Source organism: Uranotaenia lowii, chromosome 2 (genome assembly GCF_029784155.1).
Source record: "Uranotaenia lowii strain MFRU-FL chromosome 2, ASM2978415v1, whole genome shotgun sequence".
Taxonomy (NCBI): Eukaryota; Metazoa; Arthropoda; class Insecta; order Diptera; family Culicidae; genus Uranotaenia; species Uranotaenia lowii.
Window position 1 is genome coordinate 271,884,839 of NC_073692.1, and position 21,233 is coordinate 271,906,071.

General features: G+C 42.1%; 1 protein-coding gene across 6 annotated transcripts in view; it reads right to left on the minus strand.

The window, feature by feature from the left end:
- Positions 1-21,233, minus strand: part of LOC129746807 (anoctamin-4) — a 42,503-nt gene that overhangs the window by 2,914 nt on the left and 18,356 nt on the right. For all 6 annotated transcript variants that reach the window (XM_055740690.1, XM_055740689.1, XM_055740693.1 and 3 more), the window contains exons 6-13: positions 14,585-15,153; positions 14,138-14,522; positions 13,918-14,082; positions 13,537-13,850; positions 13,332-13,471; positions 4,856-5,061; positions 4,693-4,798; positions 4,124-4,492 (exon numbers count right to left, since the gene is read on the minus strand). In XM_055740690.1, the coding sequence (XP_055596665.1) occupies positions 4,124-4,492; positions 4,693-4,798; positions 4,856-5,061; positions 13,332-13,471; positions 13,537-13,850; positions 13,918-14,082; positions 14,138-14,522; positions 14,585-15,153 (2,254 nt within the window). The remainder of the gene's footprint in view (positions 1-4,123; positions 4,493-4,692; positions 4,799-4,855; positions 5,062-13,331; positions 13,472-13,536; positions 13,851-13,917; positions 14,083-14,137; positions 14,523-14,584; positions 15,154-21,233) is intronic.

The following is a 21,233-nucleotide window of genomic DNA, read 5'->3' on the forward strand; positions in this document are numbered from 1 at the left end:
CATCTTGGTTGCTGAAGGTCTTCCATACTTGTCGAGAGATTTGAGACGTGCATATCATGCCTATCACAAACAAGTCTTAAGCCTAGTCCACACAAGGCAACATGAACTGCGATTTTTGTTATGAGACGAACTTTGTTGTCTGTTGTTGTTGTTGGAAACCTGAGACGGTCTCAGTGTCTCCCGAAGAAAATGGGAGACGCTGAGACCGTCTCGAGACGAACCGTTTCCTAGTGTGGACTAGGCTTTAGTAAGCTAAATAGCAGTCCGATTTGCCTAGTGTGGACTAGGTTCTAGGCAAAAAAGCTGTTGGATAGTGGTATCCCGAATAGGATTGCACCGTGAAAAAACGATGAATTCCATATTCACAGACTATAAATTGTATGGTTTACACAATGATTATTAACGTCCTCGATACCGTGAATGCACATTGGAATTAGTTTTCGACCATACATTTCATCGTTTTGGCGAAAATAACCATGAAAAAGGGGTATTGTTAAGCAGCGTGACTATGAAAAAAATGGCGATTTTCCATACATTGGGAAGCCCAAAAATATAAAGTTCATGTTTAAATAAGTTTCCAGTTTTTCATGGTAAAACAACTGATCACACTGACATGACACTTAGAACACAAATTCAACCATTTTCTGTTTTTGAATTTTTTGTTCTCAGATTTTGCAGGTTCACAATACCGACGGCAGGTGGCGAACCTGAAAAATTTGACAAGAATGCCCTGTAGTAAAAATGTACCGGTTTTGCCCGATTTTATCGTAGAAATTGCCTGTTTTTTTTAAGTTGGGTGACATTTCCTAACTGGAATAGCATTTCTTCAAATCGATCGACATTGCGTACTGTTGGAAATATTATCCATGGTCATTGGTAAAACCATGGAAATCCGATACTTTACATTGTTACCCGCTGAAATAAAAATCATTGCTCTTGGTGGGGTTTTTACGGAATCCATAGGAAGGTCGACAAGCCTGGAGCCAGAGGAAGGTCGTCGTGCCATTGGTGAGGCGTCGGGCCAAAAGAAGAGCGTCGAGCCGGAACCAAACAAGGTCGTCGGACCGGAGCCACTGGGAGATCGTCGGACCGGTGCCATGGAAGGTCGAAGGGCTGGCTGGGATCACGAATGCGGTCGTCGGGAAAGAGCCACTGGTAGGTCTTCGAATCAGGTGGTGATCGTGGGGGCAGAAGCCACTGAGGACTTACGAGCGGGGTACCACGGAAGGTCGTCAAGCCGGTGCCATGGAATGTCGTCGGACTGGAAAGCCAAGTGAAGGTCGTCGAGCTGGACCACTAGGCCTTAGGAAAGGCGTCGAAGTGAAAGAAGAAGAGCGCCGAGACCAGAGCCATGAAAGGTCGTCGGGCCAGAGCCATGGAAGGTCGTCGGACCGGAAGCCACTGGAGATCATCGTGCCAGATCCCGGTGGAGGTCGTCGAACTGATGCCATGGAAGGTCATCGAGTTGCAACAGGGGCGAGAGCGTGTTCCGGCGCGTGCGTTTAAGAGGAGTAGCCCCATCCTCAGGAGGAGACGCCGAAGGCAATAAGGAAACTGCACAACAGTATTGCATTACTACTTTTCAAGCAATATTTTGCTAGGTAATTTCCTTAAATAATTATTTATAAATTGGCACAAATACTGTTAGCAGCCTCAGTTTTACAGAAGAAATCAGATGATGTAGATTTTTCAAATTTTAATATACAATTAAGAATTTTTATGTTTGTATGGGACATGTGAACATAAAAGTTCAAAATTACTCATGTAAACGTTACTTACAAATTATGCTAAAAATGATGGATGAGTTTTGAATCAAAGCGAAGCTTTTTAGACCCCAGGGTGTTAGAAATTCGAAAATCACCCCTAATCGACTTAGTGGTATGTAATAATAATACCTCAAACTAGGACGGATGACTGAAAAGGTTGAAATCCTCTAAATATAAACAAAAATAGAAATAGAATACCTCTTACCTACTATCTGAAAATATCTTTTAGTCCCCCTACAGTTTGTCTCAATTGAACATTTGCTTGTATTCAAGAACTAAATCCTTGTTTATAGTTTCCTTATTCTAAACGCCACATTCTTCAAGATTTAAAGAGTCAAACTTGTTTTGAATTATTTACAATTGATTACTTGATACAGTTTTATCAAGAGAAAGAAAATAGAAATATGAAAATAGAAAAATCCATAAGCGAGTATCGATAGCTTTAAGAAAAAGTTAGGCGATAATACACGGTAGAGTAACGCTTTTAATGATTGGACATAAGATGCGAAAACATTCGACAAAAAATTCGACTCAGGTCCAATCTTATAAATCCAAACTGGAGGCTTACCTTTTGGATAATCGGGAAAAGTCACCGATCAAACTCATCCTCGTTCCATCTATGTAGCCAGTTAACAAGATCGTTTCTTCGAAGCAAAAAGTAAAATTTGTTAAGACGATTAGCGCTTATAAGTGTCGCCTTTAATCGCACTCATCACTACAATATCGAACAATGTGAGTGGATCCATACGAAGGTGGTGAAAAAAAACCTATTTACTATCCACGCAGTGTGCAGTGTACCGTCAACTGAGGTAACTTGCAACATATATCAACTTGAATGACGTCCAAAGAACAGATGTACATGCTAGCCCACGAAACTTGTGTGAAAATTCCAACGAAATTTTACAACCAATTTTCTTTATTTTTATGTCTTCAAACACATAAAAAAGAACTATCAGAACAAAACTGAGAAAAATAACAAAGTTTCGGTCAGTTTTAAGAAGGTCGTATAACTACTCGGCATGTTTCCAGAAAATTGCTGTTCGAGTTTCCTTAACACATTCGTCATGTTGTATAGCAAAAAAATATCGAGTCAAAGTTGTAGTAAAAACGAACTTTAAAATTGATTATAGTGAAACATAAATACTTTAATTATGGTGAAACTTGAGTAACAATGTGAACATCATGCAGCAGTGTGTACATTATACAGGGTTTGTCCGGAAAGTAATAGGACTGACTGTTTTCCGCCACGACTGTACTTCGGAGCGTGTCCGCGCCGACTGGATAAGGTAGAGGGAGGGTGTTCCTAGCTAACGAACGAGCCGCTTTTTGTTTGTCTCCTAGCAACGGGAGAACCAGGAGAGCCATTTTCGCGCGACGTGTTTCTGTGAGTGGTGCAAGCCGAAAATACAGCGTTCGTTAAACCAGAACGCGATAAAATTCTGTGTGAAACTCAGTAAATCTGCGACAGAGACGTTTGAAATGTTCAAGCAGGTTACTCAAATGTTGCTTTAGCAAGACGTGGTGTGTTTCGCTGGCACCAAGCCTTTTTGGAAGGCCTGGAAGAGGTCTGCGATGAAGACCGTGCTGGAAGACCTTCGACACATTGTCGGTGTTTGTCGGAGTCGCGGGTACGCTCCGAAGTACAGTCGCGGCGGAAAACAGTCAGTCCTATTACTTTCCGTACAAACCCTGTATATCATGATTATTTATCGATCCATGAAGCGTATTTTCCGATACTCGAAAATTATAATTTTTCCGTAACTTGCGAAATAAGTTAGTTTTTTTTAAATATTTCTGTAAAATGTAAAAGAAGCTTTCTTTTTTTCTGAAACATTAATAATTAGGAACTACTAGACTGTTCCTTATGAAAATTTATTCAAGAAAATACGTACTTCTGTAGAAAAGAGGAGTGCTGACTTTGTACTGGGTGCTCGTTATGTCCTCATCTCCCCTACAAACCAAAAAAAGTTAAAATTTACTAGAACCAAATATACTGAAATGTTAGGCCTAAAACAGCTTCAGCCCTCAAAGTTTTGATTGGGAGACGTCAGTTTTGAGCGTATTCGGAGACAACGAAATTATGTACGGAGTAAAAAGGTGTGTTTTGGCAGCTGTTTGAAAACAAAAACTTCTAATTCCATTATTGCAATGATGAGAGAATAGGTAGATGATCCACATAAGGTGGATGTGTTGGTAATTGAACGAGCAAATGTACCTTATGTTTTCTTCAACTTTCTTCGTGTAGAAGCGCAGACACAATTGTTCCGTTTGTTCAGATAACGAACTGGTAGCCTACCTTTTTCTGATGTTGTCACAAGAATCTTCAAATTATCACTAGCTGTGCCCATACTACTCACCTTGTCGACTGTTGTTGCTCTGCTCACGAAGCACGTGCAAAATTTCCTCGTAGTCATTCTCGCGCGATTTCTTCAACCCATGCTGGTACTTCGCTTCCTTGGCCAACATCAGCTCCCGCTGGATTTGCGTCTTGACCTCGACCGGAATATCCGGTATGATGAACTGCATGATCCCGGTTAGGACAAACACGATATGTTCGAACACGACTACGAAAGCAAGCCGAGCCGCAAACACGTGCCAATAGTGAGGACTCAAACCGTACTGTTCGGTGTCGCTTGGACCATTTCTGTAGCCCCGATAAAGGCAGGTGTCCGGATCGTCTTCAGTTTTCGTGCCCCATTCCTCCTTGTAGTCGGACGTGTTGAACACTGATCGAGAGGATCGAGGTTTTAGCGCGCGTTTGATTCAGTCATCCGACAGCTATGAGACAGCGATCAAGCAACTATCTTACAGACCTTTGCACACATCAGGTTGTGTATCAGGTTGTCATACAAAAATGCTCAAATATAATTTTCAAACCATAGCTGCGGGATGACAGAACATAAACTTTCAAACAAACTCGTATTACCTGAGAGCGAATGCTCGATATAACCGTGCAGTGAAAAATGAGGCGAGTAGACATATTTGTAGACCATTCGAGGAATAAAGTCGCTGGTGTATGCTATCACAAATGCCTAGTTAAACAAACTCATTAGAATACCCGTATTAATTTTTAAATGATGTTGAGTTACGTTTGACACGACCGCGGTATAGGTGATGATTTTGAGTATTCCGTACCATGCTCCAATGTCTTCCACCCGTTCGGCAAGCGGTCTGCGAGATTGCGTAACCATTTTGTAGGCATCCAGTCGAATCTCGGCAATGTTGTTTAGAAGTGCAAAAAGCGGAGCTAGAGGAAACGCTGCTACGAACAATGTCACGAATCCATATTGTACAACTGGTAAAGAAAAGAAGAGAAAAAATAATGAAAATTCATAATACTTCATATCAATATATTTCATGATCAAATTCATGTCACCAGTGGACCGGGGATTATTGTTTTACCAGGCTAACCAGGCTTCATGCTGTGTTGCATTCGAATTCAACTTCTCTTTGGAGCCAAACCAAATCCGCTCCTTATATAACCTTTTTACCCTCTATGATATGGGGACTGTTTTCGAGAAAAAAAATACAACACTGTGGTTGTTGAAAATAACTTTTTAAACATGTGCAAACTTTGTGGCAATCTGTTTAGTGATGTTTTGAGATACCTTTAATGAAAAAAAGTACAACGTTCATAATTTTTGGGCACCACGTGCGCCATTTTTATTAACCACCCCTTTTCCATTTTTGGATATTTTCATGGCGTTTCCTATTTCCATGCGATTTACATACAAAACAACTCCATTTTTTTACTTGACCGAAGCTGTGAAAAGCTTGTTCATCATTTATTCAAGATTCAACTATTTGAAAGAACTTCGTGAGCCCTTTATGAGTGCTATAAAATGAAAGCGGCTTTATTTTAATGAAATCCGGGAAACCGGGCCATACCAAACTTTCCCAAATTTTTTACCATATAAACCGGGAAATCTGGCAACCTTGCCAATGACAAATAGCAAAACGAAACGATTGATGCATTTTCCATTAAGTTTATTGAAAAGTCATCTTAAGATCTTTTATACATTTTACTCGAGAAAAATCAATTAGCATCACCAATCTAATAATATTTTCCTAATCAAAAGATAGAAATCCAAAATTCATATTAACATAAAAGATTTAATTTTGAAAACATAGAATTTAAAAAATCAGTAAAATCTGGGAAAAATTCCTAAATTTTTCCGTCTCTAAAATCTCCATCATCGTCGATTTTTTTTCCAAATTCTATTTTCTGTGTATTACCACCCGACTAGTAGGCGAGTGCTTTCTTTACTAGCATAGCAACCATTTATCACTAAGGAAAATCAAAAAGTGAAAATTTAGTTCACTCCAATTTTGCTTTTTGTCGAATGAAGTCTACTTTTATAAGAAAGCTTTTTCATTTAAGAAAGTACAACATTTTGGCGACGAGAATTGAAGAACACACGTTTTCAGTCAACGAAAAATGGCACCACCAACCGAAAAGTCGAGATTGCTTGAAATCATCATGGAGCAAAATCGTCAGATGCCCGAACAAAACTGACAGATGGCTGTACAAAACGCTAACTTGATGGCTATGATGGAACGATTCAACAATCAAGAAGCCCCGGTCCGGCCAGCGAGCGGTCCAGAATTCATCATCGACTGTCAAACATCAAGGAGTTTTGCTACGATCCCGAAAACGGTTTGGAATTCGATCGATGGTTCCAGAAGTACCAGGATCTGTTCCTGAAAGACGGTGAAAATCTGGATGACGAAGCAAAAGTTCGCCTGCTGATGAGCCTCAGCATTGACGTTCAAGAAAAATATGTTAATTTTATTCTGCCAAACCATACAGTTTTCTTTCGCCGACACTGTCACTAAGTTGAAACAGTTGTTTGGTGTTCGAATTTCACTGTTCAACAAGCGATCTAAATGTTTTCAACTTACGAAGCACGGGGAAGATGATTACGTTACCTACGCCGGTGTTACTGAACGGGGCTACTAAACGGGCAGCACTGAACGCACTCAAGTTGATGACAGTTATTTGAACAGAGAAAAAGAGCGAGAGAAAATAAAGCGGTTTATTCGGCGGGAAAGTCGTAGGACGAAAATAAACAATAACAAAACAGAATAAATTCGCGTTAGGTGCGAAGTTGAGCAGAAGAATCTGCTTAGGCTAAAAGTGCGAACTGTATGCAATAGTGCGGAAATTAAGTGAGGTCGCTTGAGCAAAGGGCAATTACGGATACGCGCTGGTTCAGAAGACACCTAATTAGGTACAACCTGTTGAGTAGAGGTGAGAATTTCATTGAGAAATGTTTAAAGAAAAAATAATTTAGCATAACTAATGTTAAAGGTGGCTAGCGGAAGGCAGCCAATAAGAATCAAGACAGCAGGAAGCGAATAGGAGAAGTTACTAAACGTGAGATAAAGAAACATCGAATTTAAGTCCTTTTCATCAAAGTTATGTTTCTATCGTAGGTTTTTAAAACGCACCGAACTTTGAACGAATAAGAGAGGAGTGTTACAAACTCGGAAACAACCTTTTCCTTTGCTACGCGCCACGCAAGTAACAAAAATAATATTTAAAAAACGTTTACTGAAGGATGTCTGATTCAGCCAGCACCGCAGCCACTGCTGCCCAACAAGGTAAGAGCTTAGCTAGTAGGTCCCCCAAGGCGAAGAGTGATACCCCCCTTCAACTTAAGTCCGTTGCTTCTGGCCTCTATTCTGAGAACGGCAATACGAAACAAGGCACTGCCAAGAATACCAAAGCGACGTCTTCTGAAAAGCTTCATCCCTTAACCAACAAAACTCCTCCCAAAGAAATAAGCCATTCTGTATCCGCAAAAACGGTCGTCAATGTCGGTCACTGCTGTGGGACGTGTAAGTAAGTGGATAATAGCCGAATGATACAGTGCGACGATTGTGATGAGTGGAGTCATTTTAGTTGCGTGGGTGTGAACCGAAGTGTTGAGAGTAAGAAGTGGAACTGTGCAAAGTGCAAAGTGAATAAGAAGAAGGCGGGTGCTACAAGGGTTGCCAGGAACACTGCTACAGCGAAGAAGGCCGTAAATTTGAAGCCGGAGAAAACCAGCGGCGGGAAGAAGACCAAAACTTCATCTGCAACAAAGGAGATGGAGAATTCGAAATCGAGGAAACCCGTGGGAACCACGAAATCATCGAAAGCCGCTTCGGTGAAGTCTGTGGGATCAAGGAGGTCAGCGAAAGAGTTGCAGCTACGTAAAATCGATGCGGAGCAGACGTTGCTCGAGGAAAAGAAGAAGTTGATGAAGAAACACTTCAGCATTCTCGAAGAGCTGGTCGATCTCGAAGATGAAGAAGCAGTCGAAGAAGAGGTGGACGCTGATACCAAGGTGCAGAGCTGGTTGGGCGCCGCTGGTGGCAAGCGCAAAGAAGAAGAACCATTCCGAGAACGATGAAGAAGGTGAAAGCTTCGAAGAAACAGATTCCAGCAATGATTCTGACGAGAAATATCAGGAAGACAGCAGCGATGATTCCACGGGGGATGAGTTAGACGGGAACAATGATTACATGTTCAATCCCAAGGGTCGTTCTACGCCAACGAAAAAAGGCGAAAGCAAGCTGAAAAATACCACCAGCAACCGGTCGAACCGTAGCCTGACGCGTAATCAATTCGCTGCTCGCCAAGTAGTTGCAAAGCCAAGTAGTTGCAAAGGACCTGCCCATCTTCTCAGGGAATCCCGAAGAATGGCCGATGTTTCTCTCCACGTACGAAAGCACGACTCGAATGTGCGGTTACATAGAGGATAAGAATATGCTGCGACTGCGGAGTTGCTTAAAGGGAGCTGCGTTTGCCGCAGTCCGAAGTTTCCTTCTACACCTGAGGACAGTGGATAGGGCAATAGACGCGCTAAAGCTGAAATTTGGACAGCCGCGGTTCATAATAGAATCGCTAAAGGAACGTGTTCTTTCCTTACCTGCATTAAACTCTGAATCGATTAATAAGATCGTAGACTTTGCGCTAGAGGTGCAGAACCTAACAGTGACCATCAACGCTTGTGGGCGAAAGGAGCCCAAGCGAGATTCTTCGTTGCTGAACGATTTAGTTGGCAAACTCCCCGGCCCAATGCAACTACAGTGGGCGAGACATACTCGAAATCTTCGCAAGGTCCAAGTTGACCTTCAGCGAATGGATTTACAGCATCGGAGAAGATGCTTGCTTGGTCTCTAAGCCACGTGGTCTTGAAGAACCGCGTCAGATTCAGGAGCCGCGCAAGAGAGCCAAAGCTTTTGTGAATGCTCACGCTGAACACTATTGCCCTAGCGGAGAGGAATATCACGCTCAACAGCAATGTAGCATCGCATTGTCAGCTGCCGCAAGGCATTCTAACATCGCAGGATGCCTTGTCTGCAAGGGATCTTGCATAAATCTGTCGAAATGTAAGCGTTTCCAGGAGCTCTCGTATGACGGACGGTGGGCAGCCATACATGAAGCTAGAGTATGCCAAATGTGCCTTAAGTCGCATAGAGGAGGGTGTCAATTCAGGAACTGTGGAGTCAACGGGTGCACCTTCCTACACCACCCATTGCTGCACAAAGAGCTGAACGCAGAGTCGACGGCGATCCAGACGCCTGTCCCCGGGCCACGGGAAGAGCGGTCCTGCAACACTCATCTGTCGGGGTCTAACACTTGTCTTTTCCGATACGTCCCAGTCGTCGTGTATGGTAACGGCATTGTAATTCAGTGCTACGCCTTCTTAGATGACGGGTCTTCGGTAACGCTCATGGAACAAGAACTTGCGGATGAACTGAACCTGACTGGAGAACCTCATCGTTTGAGTTTCAAATGGACTGGAGGCACACACCGTACCGAAGATAACAGCCAGAGTGTCAGCTTCGAAGTGTCTGGCCTTGAGGGAGAGCGCTTTCATCTAGAGGACGTACGAACAGTAAGTGGACTACAACTACCATCTCAGGCACTCGACGCACAACAACTTCAGGCCGAGAACTCATATTTGCAAGGGATTCCCCTGGAGTCGTATAATAAAATTCAGCCTCGTCTACTGATCGGTGTGCAACATGCACACCTGACACTTATAAGGGAGAGTCGAGAAGGCAAGCCTGGTCAGCCGATCGCCGTTAAGACTGCATTAGGATGGACCATTTACGGTGGAGCGCCGACGGGAGAGTCGCTAAGCATGGTACACTACACGTATCACATTGCCTCCTTCGACCACAAGGCAGAAGGATACATTGAAGAGGGACTCGAGCGTGACGTGCAACTGTCGAACGGTGATTCGATGGCAGCCGCCGGTCCGTGTACTTCCGCTATAGATGTCGCATCGATCTGTCAACCAGCCGCACTGGCACGACCATTCGCACATGCCGAAATGAAAGTGACTATAGGGAGTAGAGTTGAGAAGAGTAAGGGGGTCCTCTGATTTGTCTGTTTATCCTTGAGGTCTACTTAAAATTCGCCAGCTCTTTAACCTCAAACCTACGCAGCGACAGCACTAGGAAAAAGAACTTCGTTAGCATTGATCAAACGTTGCAAGCTGTATACCAGTACAAGATGGCTCAAAGGCTTGTTTTGGCGACCAGTTTCAATCCACCTGGAGTTTCAATCCACCGGTAGCTCCCCATATGGGGGGGAGCTGGGAACAACTTATGCAATCCATCAAGTGCGCCTTAGCGGTGTTGGAGTTACCATTGTGCCAGAAAAAGGAGCTTGAGAGTATTATGGTCGAGTATGAAAGCATCATCAACGCACGGTCGCTCATTGTGCGCTCATTGTTGTAGAGTTGCGAGCTAAAAAAGAGAGTTGGCTGGCTCAGAGATGGAGTCAGCAAACTGGGGGGGAGTGTTACTGAACGGGGCTACTAAACGGGCAGCACTGAACGCACTCAAGTTGATGACAGTTTTTTGAACAGGGAAAAAGAGCGAGAGAAAAGAAAGCGGTTTATTCGGCGGGAAAGTCGTAGGACGAAAATAAACAATAACAAAACAGAATAAATTCGCGTTAGGTGCGAAGTTGAGCAGAAGAATCTACTTAGGCTTAAAGTGCGAACTGTATGCAATAGTGCGGAAATTAAGTGAGGTCGCTTGAGCAAAGGGCGATTACGGATACGCGCTGGTTCAGAAGACACCTAATTAGGTACAACCTGTTGAGTAGAGGTGAGAATTTCATTGAGAAATGTTTAAAGAAAAAATAATTTAGCATAACTAATGTTAAAGGTGGCTAGCGGAAGGCAGCAAATAAGAATCAAGACAGCAGGAAGCGAATAGGAGAAGTTACTAAACGTGAGATAGAGAAACATCGAATTTATGTCCTTTTCATCAAAGTTATGTTTCTATCGTAGGTTTTTAAAACGCACCGAACTTTGAACGAATAAGAGAGGAGTGTTACAAATTCGGAAACAACCTTTTCCTTTGCTACGCGCCACGCAAGTAACAAAAATAATAGCCGGAATCATGGTCAAACGCTGCGAGGATTTTGAGCTGAACAATATTACCGCAGATCAGTTCAAATCCTTAATTTTTATTCGCGGTCTACGGTCTCCGAGGAAATCTGACATCCGAACAAGGTTGTTATCGAAGTTGGAATCCGAAAGCAAAGAGAAATGTAAACCGGAAAGTTTGATCACCAAATGTCAACGTTGACATAGCCTCTGCTGGAATAGAAGTAACCTACGTTTAAATTTTTTTCTACCTTAGATAGACGACTTTTTCACGAGGCGAAAAATATTGACATCCACGCGAATCAACGCCTACTCGAACTCTTAAGTATTTGTCCTGGAAATTTTATAATTTACGCCGCCAACAACGTGCAGGTGGTTCCCAAGGACAAGAACCCTCCCAACACGCCAGAACTCCGCCCAATTGAGAAATACTGAGTTATTGTCAAGCGGAACCTAAAGAAGACAAAAAAAACTGCTAAGGACGAGCAGCAGTTCAAGGCAAACGGCTTTCTGCGGCGAAGAAGGTGGACATGGTGGCTGTACAAAATCTGATGGAAGGGATTAAGCTTAAGGCCCGGCAATTCGGATTTGGAAAAGCTGAAGCCTAACTGAATATTTTTCCTGAATTTTATACTAATTAAACTTGAAAAAGAAATTAAATTAAATTTTTTAAATAAACGATTTCACCGATTTACACGCGTTTTCTCTTGACCAAATTTTAACCCTATCACCCTTTATAACCCTTGTCTTCTAAGCCAACGGTCATAAGATCGAATCCCAGTCGTGAAATAACCTGGCACAAAACCCTTGCCAAATCGGAGAAAATAATGATTATTACAACGTACACAGCAAGAAAAATTCGTGTAAATTTAGATCGAAAACGATGCACGAAAACGGAACATCGATTTTATTGTAAATTTCTATCACGGTGTATTTTTTTCAAGGATGTAATTTTTGAGTCGTGTAAATTTAGATCGAAATCAATGCACGAGATCGGATCACAAAAGCCGTCGTGTAAAAATAAATAGGGATGTAAATTTTTAAATTTATTATCGTAAATATTAGAAATCTTTGTTGTATATTCAGGTTTTGCTGTTGTCTATGAATGAATACGCTGCTTTTAAAATTTTAATTTCGCATATATTTCCAAAAACAACCTTAAAAGATATACACCATCAATTTTTGTTTCATCCGATGATTCCCTGCACGGTGATGTTGTACAGATGGCCGTCACTAGGATCCTCGATAAGTCCCAGAACACCATCATTTTTCGGTCAGCGTCACCTCCGCCTGACGAAAATTTCTCCGAAAAATCACTGCCGCTGCGAAAAATCTGATCTTGGTGCAATGGAGAGAAAACTGATTAATTTCAACAGCTTTTTTTTTAAAGACATACACCGTCTTAGCCGATTTAGGCTTTACAGACTGAATAAATGACATGGAAAACTTAAGATTAACATTTAAACACCCAGTACCGAGATGGGAATCGAACCCATGCCATCAGTGTACCAGCGATTACCGTCTTACCACGCTAACCATTCGACCACCGAGGACGTTTCAATATGACATTATTATAAACCTACCAGCTTTTGAAGAATTCTGGAAATGCTAGAGCTACGCCTACGACTCGTTTTCGAATAATTTCCTTTTTACTTTGTATCCGACGCGCGCCACACAAGTTGCACATTTCCATTTAATTTTAAATCAAACATATAAAATTACACTCTTTGTGATTTAAAATTCATTAACCGCTTGATTTTTGCATCACGGAAAGTAAAATTATAGCAAAACAATTTTTTTTTCATTCACTTTTTGAAAAAAGACTAAAATTGCATCAAAAGGAGTTGAAAATTACATCTTCTTCGATTTACACTTGTAAAAAATTAGACTATTCGTGTTTTAGATTCCGAATACTTTTAGAAATGTTTTGCTGCGTAGTATTTTCACCATTTTGTTTACATTTTCTTACACGCACACGATCTGTTAAAATTAGCTTCGTTATGGCCAAGTACAACTGAAATGTAACGTTAATGCAGTACGCGGGATGGACAAAAATGATAGTTAGCGAACCTCTTCAGAAGTTGATCGACATATATAAAAAATAAAAAAAATGGATGCTAAACGTTTTTTTATTAAAACTAACTCTAAGTCAGGACGCGTTACTTACTCATTTCAAGATATTCATCGAAAAGTGCCAATCGTCCGGGATCTTGAAGATGGTAGTCCTGTTCCCATGCCATGTGCAGGTGAGTTTCGTCTTTGGTGAGTTGTTTGTGTTTCCGCTGTCTCCACCAGTTGTAGAAAGCCCTGAATGATTGAATATGTATGTTTTTTTTTCGTTATCGATAGATTTCAATCACTGTAACACCCACGGAAAGAAATACTCCATCAGATTGTTCCAGCACTGTTTGCCCACCATGATGATAGCCAGCTGGATGCAAAGCTCACTCAAACAACCCGCCGGATCGCAGATATCGCCTTTCAGTCGGAAAAACTCGCTCTTTCGTGCCACATCGTCACCCGGGTAGTCGTAGAAGCGCCCCTTGAAGAACGCTATGTAGATGAGTGAGCTGTAGAAGTTCATGAACTCGAATACGAATATCTTGACCGTGTAGGAATCTTCGTACTCGGTTTGCGTCCGAGGATTCTCTAAATTAGTTAGGTGAATAGCTAGTTTGTGGTAGATCTGGGAAGGATGTTTATAAAAATAAAGATTAATAATTAAACTTAAACCGATTAACTGTGTTACTTACACGAGTTAAAATCATGATAATGATAAGATTGATAGTGGCAGCAGTCATTGTGGTAAAGAGTTTGGCATGTTTTCGGAAAAATGTTCCACCTCCACTGTAGATTACTGACACGACCGATATCCGGTAGATGATAGTTCCCAGTACAGCACCAAGTACGATTGAAATCTGAAAGAAGAAACCCGTTGGATATTATTGTTGAATCACACCTTTATTGTCTTACCATGAAAAGTACTGCACTGGAGGTGGCAAAGAATCTTATAGCTCGATCCCATGTTGGCATGAAGGGTTCCTTTTCTCGCGTCACTGGATTCGTTCGAAAGGTTTTTACGGTGGTTTCAAACTCCGGACGCATATCTTCTTCGTTTTCAATGTTCTGTAAATCCCATTCCCATACTAGCACCGATTGTTTGCGTTTCCACATCTCAAGAAATGTGGTAGCCCAAAAGGACATAAATATGGCGAAAAACACCGTTGATGGATTGTCGAACAGGTACGTCAGCTGTGCGAAAAGGCACGATTCGGAGAGTTTCTGATAGCTGCAGGCCTTATCGCAGAGCGGACACAAGGTCACATTACCAGGGCCACTGCCATCACATATTTCTTTGCTGAAAAAAGCAAGACATGAGCAGAAAAAATTTACTTTATAAGTACAACGGTAGGAACTTACGTGGGAATATTATCGCTGGAATCCATAGATGCTAGTCCGTAGAGAAAGCAAAACAGTCCTACGACAGCTGGAGCGTACAGCATTTTTGTATAGAAACCTAACCAGCAAAAGTACAGAGCAATCTTATCTCCAAAGTACTTGCGCACCAGACATAACGGTTGTTTCTTGTACCACTTTGATGGTCTCGCCCATTCCAAGTACAACAAACGTCTGTCGAATACAGTTCCCGTCGAGTGGTTTCTGTCGTACCGGCCTTCGTGTAGAGGAAAACACGCCAAATACGTTTGATCGTTCAGCAGTCGTCTGATACCGATGTTGTTCACCTTCTCTGTTTCGTCGAAGCGAGTTCTCATAAGAATTTGCATTACAATCATGCTACGCTGAGCGCTGTTATATGTGGTGCAGCGATCTTTCACAATGAACTGTTCCTCCGGGTTGCCGCTTGAGGTGGCCGAGTAAAACGAAGGTTCCTTCTCTATACGGCTGAAATCGTACTCTGTGAGAGACATCATCTTCCGCCAATAGCTTAGCCACTTGTTCTGATGTTTGCGCAAGGTGGACTCCTCTTCCTGGGAACATGTTTTGATCACAAAAGATGCGTTTTTAAGTCTTATACTGAATATGAATGCTTAGCGAATCATTAAAATCTAAAAATTCAAATTCAAAAATATCTTGTAGATAAAAAAAATCCCAAGTACTACTTTAATACTGGATCTAAAAAGAATTGGCACTGGCAACCCAGATAACCAGAAATCGTAAAGCAGTGTTCATTGTAGATTGTATAAGCATCCAGTTTTGATTGGAATTGTATAAACATCATGTTGTAGCTAAACCAAGTTGTATTTTATCATTTATGGTTTGTATAATTCATTGCAAACGATAACATTTTGTTAATCGTATAGAAAGATCAATAAAGTTGTTTTGAATGGCAGTAGAATTGTGTAAAGCTCAATGTTTAATCCCACTGTACAATTAAGCAATCTTTCATGCTTGCGATCTAAGATGACATATTATTTCCATGAAAGGTCGTACAGTAATTGTGAGAAAATTGTACAATGGAATTTAAACAATCTATTTATACATGTCATTCAAAGTTACTTATTGAGAAAAACTTAATCGGTAAATAATTGTCAATAATGCAATTCCTATGCTTAGTGATATCGTAATCATCTTATGTTAACAATTGCAAAATTTCGAAATTCTGGACGAATTTTGTTGCAAAAATGAAGGCAGTTTTAATTTAGAAAAAAATTATAAAAATGAAAAAAAAAAAAAAAAATGGCACATACAGTCGGCGTTTGCAAAAACACAGGCGACGCTTAAAAAAATCCGGTTCGGTGATAAATGATTTCAGATAACCAGAAATCGTAAAGCATTGTTCATTGTAGATTGTATAAGCATCCAGTTTTGATTGGAATTGTATAAACATAATGTTGTAGCTTAACCAAGTTATATTTTATAATTTATGGTTTGTATAGTTCAATATATACGATAATATTTTGTTAACCGTATAGAAAGATCACTAAAGTTGTTTAGTCCCACTGTACAATTAAGCAATATTTCATGCTTGCGATCTATGATGACATATTATTTCCATGAAAGGTCGTACAGTAATTGTAAGAACATCGTATAATGGAATTTGAACAATCTGCAGATTGTCGAATTGTTTAACAGTACAGTAAATAGCTAGCTAAGATCGCACAGCGCTGAATACAATTATTGATTGTAATCGAATTGTCTATGAGATAGGTTAAAGTTGTATTTCAAAAAACGGCGTCTATAAATAGTTTTGGAGTCCGATATGATGCAGTCAGTGGTATTTTATACGATCAACTGATTTTTAAACGGAACTCTCAACTGTACATGAACAAATTTGCTTGTTAGTATCAACATGAAATGGCGCAGAGGAAGTATCGAAGGACAGGGATCGGAACGTTGTGAGTTCGAGACTGAGGATAAAGAGACACATAAAGTTGTATATGGTTCAATTTTTTTTCGCAGGAAACATTAAATTCTATTGTATTAATGTTCACGGCGATTCATAGTAAAATCGTAATAAAGGAACAATATAATTGCTTTGGGATACAGTAACAATAAATTGTATTAAATGGCGAAGAAAGTTGTACAAACCTCAGGCTACCTGCAAAAGAAATTGTAATCAAATTGTAGGGCAGGCAATAGAAAGTTGTAAGTTGTACAATCCTAAGATTTTATGCAAAGCAAAGTTGCTATCAAATTGTTGAAAACACAATACAAAGTTTTATATTTTCAAGGTGAGCAAAATTTGGTCCGTATATTGCCTCCACTTTGGTACGTACAGGCTCATATAGAATATTCTATACAACTTATTCAGATTGTACAAAAGTGTGTATATCTCAGAAACAACTGAAATATACAGACCAAAATGTTCACTGGGAAATCTATGGCTCTCTTCCATAATGAAAAGGTTCTAATTCTTTATCGACGAGGCCTTCAATAGTGTGAGCTGGGCAGCGATTTCGTCGTCGTTAATAAATCAGAATACCGGGGCATGTGTACATATGCACCTACATATGTGGTCAACCTCTGCGACGTAGTTCCACCTCCCCGTGGTGCAGAGTGGAAACGTGTCTGCAAGTCCGGCGTATTGCAGATGTACGGCCAAGAGAACTACACCAAACCCACTAGAGGCCGTCGACGGGTCCCGCCAAACCCGCGCGGAAGAAGTGGTGCACCCGGGTACTTAGGTACCAGTACTTGGGTGTGAGCGTGATGGTCCAACACGCTGTCGGGGGGTCATGACCCTGATATGCGGATGCGACCGGAGGGAGAGCGATCGCCAACTTGTTTTGCGCTTCGGTGGGTATAGACCCGTCTCGCAAAATGAGTAGATGCGCAAAGTGGTGGCCAATGGTGGGCCGATCACCTAGGGACGTGTTTACACGTCAGTGTCTGAGAGGCACATTTTGCCGGAGGTGTCAGGGTTCGACACGCGTTTCGGGAATTGTTGCACCCGAACCGCGAGTGTGACCTGATGAGGGCGTTCTATAGCTCGATCTGCGCTTCGGGTGGTCAAGCGCCCGACTTGAAGATCGGGTAGTTGCGCTGAGTGGTGACTTAAGTCAACACTATTTGTGAGTTCGGAGGAGTCTGAGTCCTACACGTGGCCTAGGGGGCTTACCCCCCCTACCCGCGTGTTTGAACAGAGAAAGTGCCGTCGACAACTCGCTTTGTGTTTCTGGATCTTGGACTGGATTCACAAAGTTAGTAGTTGCGCTACGTGGGGACCTCATTCACACGATGAGATGTCGGGTCCTAACTCGTCAGAGGAGGGGTCGCGCATCGAGTTGTGTTAGAATGAGGCTATGCTATCAGAGGGTTCGGAAACGAGTATTGCCTTGGAGCGCACTAGCGCGAAATGACCTCCCACTATTGAAGCAAAGTGTGTCAAACAGTTCGAGGTGGGAACAAAGGTCAGTGGCCCCAGGTGGACTTTATGGCGTAGGGGGTACAGTGTTCCTTAGCATTGTATCATGAGTCGTCCAATTGCACCCATGGACCCAGAGTAGCAAACTGGGGGGACGCGGTGGCTCGCCGTGCCTTGGAATGCAATCCGTAAAATGGATTTACCACCTGGGTTAACAACTAATAAAAAAAAAATGTGGTCAACCTATATGTGGGGACAAGACTACCGTTGCACGCGTGTGAGAATCAGGTTTTTTCAATGTTTTGATTGCTACGTCACATAGGTCCATGAGCGTTTCGGCGTAGCCATCTTTTTTTAGTTGATCACCCAAGTGGTAAATCCTTTTTACGGATTGCAGTCCATTCCAGATCAATGTGAAATAAAACTATTTTTATTGCATAAAACCGGTGACTTTTTTATTTTGCGAAACCACTCCCTGTCCAATAGGATTCGTGAGACGTGCAAAATAATGTAAATGTACAGTAAACAACAGCATTGAATGCTACCGGGAGTTTACATGAGATGTGCAGTATTATCACTGGTAAATAGCCGATTCCTTTCTACCCATGTAGTTGCATGTAAATCTACGTGGATTTTTCTAAGTGTGTATGCTTCAATAGTGGGAGGTCTATTCGCGCTAATGCGCTTCAAAGCAATACTCATTAACGAGACCACTTTTAGCAAAACCTCCCCTCCTTATGACTCGATGCCTGAACTCTCCTCTAACGACTTGAGAACCGACATCTCCTCGCAATGACTCGAGATTCCCACACAAACCTCTCCTCTTCGCGACTTGAGGCCTGATCTCTCCTCTAACGACTCGAGTTCCGACCCCTCCTTGCATCGACTCGAGGCTACCTCTCCTCTGCACGATTCAAGGCCCGATCTCTCCTCTTACGACTTGAAATCTGACCTCTCCTCGCAATGACTCGAGGTGACCACTTGTACCCCTTCTCTTGTTGATAAGGGGGCCTTGATCCCTCCTCTTACGACTCGAGACCCGACCCCTTATCATAAAGACTCGGGATTGACCACACAAACCTCTCCACCTGAAGGTTTGAGGCCTGACCTCTCCTCTAACGACTCGAGGCCCGACCTCTTATCTTCAGGGTTCGAGGTTTGCCACCTTGCCCGTCGTGTGCCTGATCGAGAGCTTATCTAGACTCGCGCCTGTCACGGCACACGCGCGGGACTTAACGCAACGACTCGGATGATTCCCGACGAAAAACTCATCCTACTCCGACTCGTGGGTATTCTCCGAACGTGGAATAACCCTTTCCCAATGATTTCCACTGCGATGAAGGTCAAGTCTTATCCCCGCAGCTTCTGTTATTGAGAACCGTCCAACTCGGATACTCCCCGAAGGTGGAGCATCCCACGCACGAACGCGTCGCACCCACGGCCTCCGCTAGGCAGAAGGTGTTGCCTTATCTTTGTAACTTCAAACCGTGGGGTCGCCCAAGCAACCAAAAGTTCGAATATCACTTAAGGAACGAACTAATAAGTTCATATATAGCTGTACAAAAGTTCTGTGGAACTTTTTTGCTGTTCACAATGCTTTTTCGAGGTCCATGGAACTTCATTCTTTATCAAGTTCAGCAAATACTCAAAAAAAGCTTTAAAGTACTGTTTTGGTTTCTGTTTCTACTTTTTGGGAACTTTAAAGTTTGTATGAAGAAAAACAATCTACTTGTTACGTACTTCTCATTTTTTTCAAAATCAAGTAGCTATCAAAGGGTTGCAAGTCTCTTTGTACAGCTCAATAGTTCGTAAAAAAATCAATGTTGTACTATTTTGTAAACTTGAAAGTTTTTAATTAGTTCCAACGGGCGTTCAAAAGCAACTTCGTATTATAGAAACTTTGAAGTAGCTTTAAAGGCTAAAATCTACTTTTTTCGAACTTCAACACGTGTTTGCATAAATAAACACATCGTTACTTGGGAAACAATGAAGTACACATTAAGTTCCGGAAGAACTTTTTAACAGCTTGAAAGTGGGAATTAAGTAGAAATAATGAACCTGAAAGTCGTTTTAAAGAAAATCATCACATCGAGTAAAATCGTTGCCTACTCATGATGTTCATATAGGGCAATAAGTATGGATCTCAACTTTCAAGCAGTGAGCTCAGGTTCGAAGCTTGGTAAGAACATGTTTTTTAAATGTAATGTGAGTTAGTAACAAATATAGTTGATTAATATGAATCAAAATAGCAGACTTGAGAAGGCAATTGAAGGAGCGGAAGAGTATTTTTTTCGATTTTTTATGCTGCTTATAAAGTGTATTTTGAAGCTGGTTAGAAGTTGTTTGACGATTTATGCGAACTTTTTGTCAACTTTAAAGTTCGTTTACCTACTTAAAAATTGAGCTGAAAAGAAGTTATATTAGCATACTCAATTAAGCTGATCAAACCTGATAGAGGAATTTTATCCGAACTTTTGGTTGCTTGGGCGGACGCAATCTACTCGACAGCTCCCCATCGATGGGGTCAGTCTACTCCGACCGTTGTCCGGTCTTCTTTATCCCCCTTGGCTGGCAACCCTAGGATTTTTTGTCCCGCGGATTTTCCTGCCCTTTGTGTGCCAGATCCAGAGCAGCTTGTCCCGGACTCGCGCCTGTCACGGCACACGTAAGAGACTTGGAACGCTACGACTCGGATGTTTCCCGACGGTGACGACATCCTACACCGACTCGAGAGGCTCGCCCGGCATCGAGAGCCTCTCTACCCGTGGGTATCCCCTGACATTGGGGTATCCTACACAGGTTTGCGACGCACCTCTAACCTCCACTACGCAGAAGATGATGTCTTATCTTTGTAGCTTCGATAAAGGGATCGGACGCACACTACTCAGATGAACCCCGTCGATGGAGTCATCCTACACCGTTCGCGGACTGCCGATGGTTCCAGCTCCTCGGCAGGGCAGTCACGATCCGGGTGAACTCATCGCTGACCGCATGCCAAGTGTTGGAATCCGCACACATCCTCTGTACAACGTTGTCTGCTGTCGTATCGGGCCCACAGGCGGCAAATATGGAAGTACGTACCGCCGCTAACCTCGGACAGACAAATACCACATGATCGGGTGTTTCCTCTACATCCACATAACCTGGGCAATATGCTAAGTCGCTGCAAGTTACAGTTTCTTCCCAGGGCCTGCCTCAAGTGTGGAAACTTTTTCCGTACGCACACCTGAAGGCACATGATGA